At 37.2% G+C, this 8,477-nt stretch overlaps 1 protein-coding gene across 1 annotated transcript; it reads right to left on the bottom strand.

Moving 5' to 3' along the window:
• Positions 1-2,413: 2,413 nt before the first annotated feature.
• Positions 2,414-7,686, bottom strand: pam16 (presequence translocase associated motor 16). The gene is made up of 5 exons (XM_084743946.1): positions 7,562-7,686; positions 5,958-6,042; positions 5,146-5,282; positions 4,571-4,636; positions 2,414-2,569 (listed from the first exon to the last, which is right to left on the bottom strand). Exons 1-5 carry the CDS (start codon positions 7,562-7,564, stop codon positions 2,489-2,491), a joined length of 372 nt encoding a protein of 123 aa, XP_084600072.1. The 5' UTR covers positions 7,565-7,686; the 3' UTR covers positions 2,414-2,488.
• Between the last annotated feature and the right edge of the window lie 791 nt (positions 7,687-8,477).

Genomic DNA, 8,477 nt, shown 5'->3' with positions numbered 1-8,477 from the left:
AATTATCTTAGTTTTGCAAACTCTTTTGTTCTGACTTTTAATTTCCACGGTCAGTTAAAGGGAAACCATAGAGTAATAACATCCGACTGTGAAATGGCGGGCAGCGCTGGGAAAGTGTGAGCGCACAGAGAGAAAGGACTGGCTGAATGAATAAATGAATGGACAGGGGATAGGCAGAGATGAAGGGAGAGGCTGTGTGCCAGCAGAGGATAGCTGTGCTGTGCAGCCGCCCTCCATCTGGCCACCTACCCGGCTAACGGCCCTCTCTGCTCTGAAGTCACTGGCTGTGCTGTGCCCAATGTGGCAGCCACTCACAAGCGTACCAGCCTGCAGAAAACTAGGCCACTGAACTCTGTCTGCCCTCTGGGTTTTTCCTTTTTTTTTATAGATTAAACCCAAAAGGCTCAACTCCCCCACCTCCCGGCCACAAAGCAAAGGGATGGGGGAAAACAGGCAAACTGACAAGCTGCATTCACAGTAAACAAAAACAAATATAGCCCTCCCTGTCTGAGGATTCGCTGCAGAGATGAACTGCATACCTGTGTTTCTGCCTCAGTAGTTCTTAGTCATCATTATCTGAGACAACCCCCCCCACCACCACCCCCCCCACCAGTGGCCTGTCTCTGGGTTCAGGCTCAGTACTGAAGACAATCTCTTGCTTGTGAGTGGACAATCCTGGCGTGTGATGTCATCAGAAACAGGTGTTAAGTAGGCTAGACATGGTTTCCGTGGCAACAGCGAAAACCCACAGATGCGGCGGCTTCTCCTCCTCTCCCCGTCTGTCTGTCTCTCCTCTGCAGGTCGAAGCCAGGGACAGAGACTCAGCACGGCGGCAGAAAGCTGAATAATATGACACGGATCCTGCCAGGGTCCACAACTTTTTCAATATTAAATAAGCTGTATGATCCATTAACCCTTTGAGCTCAGTCTGTAATAAACTGCACTTTTATTCCCCTCAATAGTGTGTGTAGATACGGGGATGCTGCCACATCCTTTCACAGTGTAGAGCGTTATTCATCAGTTGTTTTGGGAACCAAGAATAATTGTAAAAATCATCCTCAGTTGTTAAAATGTCTGAATTTAAAGTCTTAAAAAAAAAAAAAAAAAAATTATAAAAGCGGTACTTGCTCCTGGAGATTTTAAAGTAACCCTCACTTATTGCTATGAAACGTGGAACTGAAATCCAGGGCACAAAATTTGTGTTAGCTAGCTAAGTCAGTGTCATTGTAAAGGGGTGCCATTGACTGAAGTGCCACAGTGTTGCACAAAGGGTTAATGATAAGACTAAGGCCACGCAAGGCCTGTTCCAAGTTATGTTTTTTGCACATTTGTGAGATATTATGTCAGTATTTTAATTTTTCCAAGTGCCTTTTTATTATAGGTAAAATATAGAAGTTATACACTATATGAAAAAAAAATGATTATATGAAAATATATTTTTTTCCTGGCATCATGTTCTGTGGTTGAACATGCAGAATTTTAGAGTTGTAAAAGTCTCCAATTGGTACAACATAGCGGTGTTCTCCTGTTTTAGAGGAATTTTATTACGATATTGATAATAATGTCAATGAAAAAAGAAAAATGTTTAATAAAGTTGTATTTGATACAACCCGTGTCTTTATTTCTTTTTTAAATGTACCATAAAATGACACATTATGAAAATGCACACTCGTTCTTGAGAATTAGGACAAAATCATATTTTGAGGGGGGTTGGTTTGTACTCTTCAATTATGCTGGGAAAATATATTTTAAAACTGTTGGCTATTAAACCTTGTAACTGGCCAACCTCCTAGTGACTTAATTTTTTTTTGTAAATATCACTTTTTGTGGCGGAGGTCTTGAGTTTTATTAACTCATCACACACACAAAAAGTCAGAGTATTATAATAGAAAACATACAGGAAACATTAAATGGTTTTGTTGCATTAAATAAAATATTATTTATGTGTGGTCTATTTTTATCCAGTAAGAGAATACCCTTATAATTCCAGTTCCTTTCATAATGTAATTCTTCTTTGTGAACATTTATCATTTATAACACAAAGAACATACTAAGTCTACCATGAAATTTCTTTGTTGATTTAAACTTATAAACTTACAACTTTGTTGATTTAAACTTGATTTAAACTTGATTTAAACTTAACATATATTTAATGAATATAAGATGTGCGCACGCAAGAAAAATATGCATTTTTGTTTTTGGGGTGAACTGTCTCTTTGATATTCAGTGTTTCAGCATTTCAAATCCAAAGTACTGAAAACTGTGACATAAATAAAAACATTTCCGTGTGGAAAACATGCAAAACATTTCACATATTACTATATAAAGAACAATAAACCCTTATTCTCGTGATTGTTTGTACTTGCCTGTCTTAAATTCAAATCCGTGACACATAATGCCACAAAGTCAAGGCTAAAGAAAAAGAGAAGGCTTTATTGGGTTATAATTTACAGAGGACGGGGAAAGGAAAGACAGGGTGTGCATCATTTCATGTTTGTGTTTGCTGCTGCTTTTCTTTTTCTGACTCAATACTCAGTTCCTCGTCTAGACGCTCTTTAGCCCGCACCACCTGGACACAAACAATAAGAATAAGAATAATAAATACTGAGAGAAAGGTAAGACACTTAAAAAATAACCCTGTTACACCATGGTTCAGTCAGAGCAGTGAGGAATGGGTGAAAAATAAAATTAGTAACAACATTGTTTGAAACACGACCTCGTTCAAAGAGTGGAGTCACATGAGTCATAATTTGATATTTAACACAGACACAGGCAGAAAGAGAACTGATCATTGTTTGTTTGGATGTTATGAGCAAAACAAGTACACAGAGTGACTGAAGGCACTGTTGAGTGTCATTGTTCCCAGCTGCACAAGCTCCAGGACCAGGTTTGTAATATGACTGTATCCTGTCCCACAAAATACAGCAAGTTCATGAGGGTGAAAACACTGTGAGGGTAAGACAGATTAAAAAAAAAAGCACTCTTTCAATCTGATAGCTGTGCCCTACAGTGCACTTGAGCTTCTCTGAAATTACTAAAGCCATATTTTTAAGACATTTCACAGCAGCGGAGTGTGTCGGCCAGTCTGAGAAATTATTTACAAGACTGTCACAGTCATATCTTGACCATGATTTGGTCGATTGCACCAACAGGACTTGTGCCTGGTCTCAAACTAAGCTGGTTGTTCCACCATATTAGTCTGAAGATCTCCTCTCGCTAAGACCGGGTGTAAATCTTGAGCCTTGTCAGGAGCAGACGTTAAATCAAAATGTAGGCTGAGTAATACAAATATACAGCCCCCAGTCATAAATACCTTCTTTTACCTTTGTTTACTGTGAGGAAAATTAATGCAGTACAGTTGGAAATGGATGATATTCAGGCAGACATAATGTGTGTGATGTACTGATCTGTCTAGCTGATTTTAAGTGACATTAACGAGGAAAATCATTTATCAAGAAAGAGTAGGAAACACATTGGGACAAACAGACACAATGCTTTTTACACAGAGAATCAAATAACTTAATAATGTATAACAAAAAGGCACAAATAATTAAGAATCTGTCAAAGTGTTTCACAGAGATTATTAAGGTTCTCCCGACTTAACAGCTGTCAAAACTGCATGATTCTTTCAGGGAGTCTGAGGATATTGCAGTTATTAGTTCAGTGGTGAAATCAGTTAAGACAGACGGTGTCACTGACATCTGCCCATATATTTTATCTGAACAACCATATGTCCTCCATTATATCTTGCAAAGTCGACTGCTTCTTATTTGTTATTATGTTGGACTGCTTGGCAGTCAGCATTTTCTTGTGCCAGCTGTACAGCTCTAATGATTTTCTTGATGAAATTGCCTTTTCTTTATCTTTTATCTTCCACAATGTTGCCGCATTTAGAAATGATAAGCTACAAATCAGCAAGACAGCAGAAGATCGTGAACAATGTACCCTAACACTGCACACTGCTGGACAACAGCCATGGTCTTGTGGGCATTCTCATAAACGGGCATTACTAAGACCGGGCATAGTTAAGACCAGGCTTAAGTTTGTTTGGTACACCCAACTTTTAAGCCCATTCTAAAGACTGATCTTAGCAAAGACCAACTTAGCAGTCAGGTTTAATAAAGACCAGTTAGTGTAACCTGCTACTGGACTGCAGGCTCACAAGGTAACTTGTTGAAATAGTTGGCATGAGCTGCAAAATAACAGGGTGATGGCTGAGGAAGCAAGTGTTTGTATACTGTCAGGACAAGAGAAAACCACATCCAACGACCTGAGACTCAAAACCCTAAGGAGGCACTAACGGGGGCAATCAGCAAAATTATTGGTGCAAATTTTATTACATAATATTTTATGGGTTAATATCTTATACTATGTTTTAATTATTATTTTCTGATGGGTTTCCCAATGCCAGATTTGTTGTTTTTATATTTTATTGAGCTAAAAACAATTTTTGACTTACAGTCCACACTTATTCCACTCGTGAATTATTATATGAACAATATTAATGTAACTAAACACTGCTTTGATAACAAACTGAAATCTCCAGCATCCTAACATACAAATTACTTACTTTGGATTGTAGGTAAAATGAACCGCCCACTGACTTGTCATTGACTTTGAAAAGGTGCTCATAGTTCTGGAAGAGATAAAAACTTTAGTGTTAGAGTTTGAGCACCTGCATTTCATCTTCATTTAAAACATCACTATTTTTCAAGAAAACAGCTAAAACAAACATTGACACATTTTCTCATCACTGTCACAATAAAAAGTAAAGAAAAATCTTGATAATATAGATGAGCAGTGAAAAAAAGACTCAATAAAACATGATTTCATATAAATGTTGCTGATGTTAAAGGATAACTCCTGTATGTTTTTTTTCCCCAACATATTTTGGAGTTTAAAAAATATATTAAAGTTTTTTTTCCAGTTGAGGTTGGGGTTGAAGCTGTCTGTTTCCTCTACAGTTCCACAGTTTATGTAGTTACTAAAACAAATGTATCCCCTCATGCAGACAGAGCAACATGCTATGGGGTATTGTTCACTGTCAGACATGTGGACTGAAAATCCTGTTTGAACGGGCAAACACTGCATCAAAAAAGGCTCAATGGCTCTAAAGCCCAGTGCCAACAGAGAGTGTGTTTATACCTTCTGAATCTCCTCAGGGCTGAGTGTGGAGATATTGAGGATTTGCTGCGCCTCTTGCAGGCTCATCCCAGTGATGCTAGAGGCTGCAGCAGACTGCTGACCTGAACGGCCTCTGGCCTGCGCTGCTGCTTGACTGGCTGTGAGAGAAAAAAAAAAAAAATCACATGACAGGGAAAATCTCTTTGACAGACATGGGCTGAGTGATATATTATCATATCTGGATGACATGATCTCATCATATTATTGATTAAAAAGTAAACAATGATCAAGACTCTCTGCATGAGTTTATACTGTATATTGTCGGTATATCTTACACACATTGCTCATATACACAAGATCTATTTATTGTATAAAATATTCCTATATTATTTTGTTTTTTTTATACAGTTCCTGCTACTTTTTCCCTTGTGCTGCTTTGGCAGATTGATTTTCTCCTCCATGGAACCAACAGTTCTTTCCAACCAGCCAACAGTTACATCCCTTGTTTTCTTCCCTCCATCTCACTCCACCCAAACCCTCTAATCCTGACATGATGAACCATGGCAGTGGAGCTGCAAGGTTGATTAAATTAGTTGATCAGAAAAAAAAGATTGCCAACCATTTTGACAAGAGATAAAGCAGACATTTTTCAAGCAAAGATGTCAAGCATCTGCTAGCTCCAGTTTTGTTAATGTAAGGATTTGCTGGTCTTTGTCATCTATGACAACATCTTATCTCAAAATACAGTCTGTCAATCAGATTGAGTAATCAGCAGTACTTTTTCATACCACATTTAAATGCATTAAGTATTATGACCAGGTCATGGATCGTACCTGCATATTCTTGCCGTAAAGCACGAGCAAATGCACGTCCCACCACCTGTGCTCCCATCACAATGATCTGTGCAAGATATTTAGCCTGCAGAGAAGATGAAATGAAACTTAAAGACTGCAATAATGACCAAATAAAGCAACCATCAGACTTGATGAGTCATGAGAAGTCAAAGTGAGAGCGAAGGTCAGTCAGTAGTCCTCGTTTTGGAACATGACAGGATCAGGGTGAGTAGGAGAGATGAATTTACACTAATACTGGAGATTGGAGAGGTGCCGACCCCAACAAAGTACAGGTTGTGGGAGAAGATAATCACACACTCGTTGCCACAATGCAAAAAATAATAAGTTACCAACTTCTTGACATGACAGTCTTCTTCAAAACATTGCAAAAAGGCTCAACTGACATATAACAGAGGATAAGACACAGGTGTGCTTCCTCAAAGGGAGGACTGTCCTCAGTTTTGTTTTCATGTTATGGGAGGAACAGAGAGCTACCTGGTTACTATTAAAAACCCCTTAAGATAGCAAGGTATACAATCTACATCTAACATCTAATCTGATATCAATATATCAGTCATTATTCTTTATACAGAATATAAACCATTTTTTGCAATGATTGTGATGATATGTGGTTAACACTTGTGACAAAGATATGTCATGGAGACAGGATATTTTACAGTTTAGCAATAAATGTTACTAAAACAGTAAACTTTTACCATTTTTTTTAAAATAATTATACATAACACAGAGTAAAATATATGTTACACCTGACCTAAGACAAAGCCTCAAATACATATAAAATGCTGCTTATGAAGCTAACAAATAAAAACAATTGCATTAAGTTCTGTTAGAAAATTATAAATTACATTATAAATGTCTCAAAACCACAAATAATAGAAAAGGTAAACTTAATAAAAGTTTAAGGAAATTACGGAAAATACCAAAAACACCCCTGGCTCAGACAAGTATCCTTAAAATAATATCTACCTGTTCCCCCTGAGTGCATTATGTCTAAATGAGGTTGTGTCTTAGACCTTTTTAGCAGTTAGTTTCTTTTATTTATATGAATGTTGTTGTTTTTTGGGCATGTTGAACAACCATTTTTATTGAGTGTATCGTCTTCTCTGGTAACCTGAGGACGGAAGGAGCACACCTGCATCTTATCCCCTGTTTAATGTCTGTTAAGCCGTTTAGTCTTTCATTACCCTGAAGAAGACTGTTATGTCGAAACGTCTGTAAATTATCAAATATAATTTTTTGCATTGTAGCTACGAAAATAGAAATAAGCTGCTATCAGACTGAGGGAATAAAAATGTCTGCAGGTGGGTAGTGGGGTGTACAAGGTACCTTCATTACAGCTGCAAACACTGAGACAGCGTTTCCATCTCCAGTTTAGACATGAAATAACTTCTATCTTGGTTCCTTAATTTCTCCTTAAATCAGAATAACAAAATCCTAGTGAAGAGTAGACAGCTGCTTTATGTAACTGTGTTGAAAAAGCTAGGCATGCTAATGCTACCTAGCATAACACTCCTCTGACTCGCTAAAGTCCACCATGTCTTTGTAAATACAGCTAAACAGACCATGATAAAGAGTATTCTTACCATTTTATAATACTAAACGAGTCCCTCGGACGGTATGCGGCTTCTGTTTTCACACATGTACACCAATGAAGGTTATTTTAGGGTCAAAGTTCAAGAATGCATCGAGAGCATTAAAGATAAACCAGGAGGACGGCGATGTTTGTACTACTGACACCTGCTGGCAGGGAAGTCAAACTGCAGCTTCTTTTTCAGGACCGACTAATACTAACTTTAAAATAGTTTCTAACCTGCTAATAAGACGAGAAAAAATATAACATTTGTTTTATTTAAAGATAGCAGGTTAAGAAAATATATGTGGGTAACTATTTTGCAGTAACAGACAGCCCACACATTAACTTGTAATTAAAACTAAAAATAGTTTATTTTTACAGTGTACTCAAGTAAACATGATCAAATCTTATATTCTTCTATTCTGACAGGTTCTCTTTATTATCATCAAGTGTTCACATGTCTGCTTTGATGAAACTATGACACTTAAATGTATTATATTTTATCAATTTATTTGTCAAAGATGATGCTTATAGATTTATTTTCATCTGTTGTCCCTGGTCAGATTTTAAAAAGGCACCGGAAAGACCATTCTTTTGGTCTGGTTTGGACAGGTACCAAACTCATTTTCTGTGCCTCTCATGGACCCACGTCGTCTCCATGAAACAAGCTCAGAAATCACTTCAATTTATGAACCATTCCCATTTACTCTTTTTCTTTTTTCTTTTTTAAAATTTACTGTTAATTAATCACAACAGGACAGAATGGGTTCAAACGGTGTTTATTGCAAGACAGTATTGAAGAAAAATCCATAAACCATTACTCAAGTAAGACAAAAAAAACCAAAAAAAAAACACCAATGCTTTACCCACTGTATAAAAATGAAGTTCTTTTTTAACACAATGAAAGGCAAGTTAATCCCATCCAA

The sequence above is a fragment of the Lutjanus erythropterus genome, chromosome 19, assembly GCF_056507025.1.
Source record: "Lutjanus erythropterus isolate fLutEry1 chromosome 19, fLutEry1.hap2, whole genome shotgun sequence".
Lineage (NCBI taxonomy): Eukaryota > Metazoa > Chordata > Actinopteri > Lutjaniformes > Lutjanidae > Lutjanus > Lutjanus erythropterus.
This window is presented reverse-complemented; position numbering and strand designations above follow the sequence as displayed.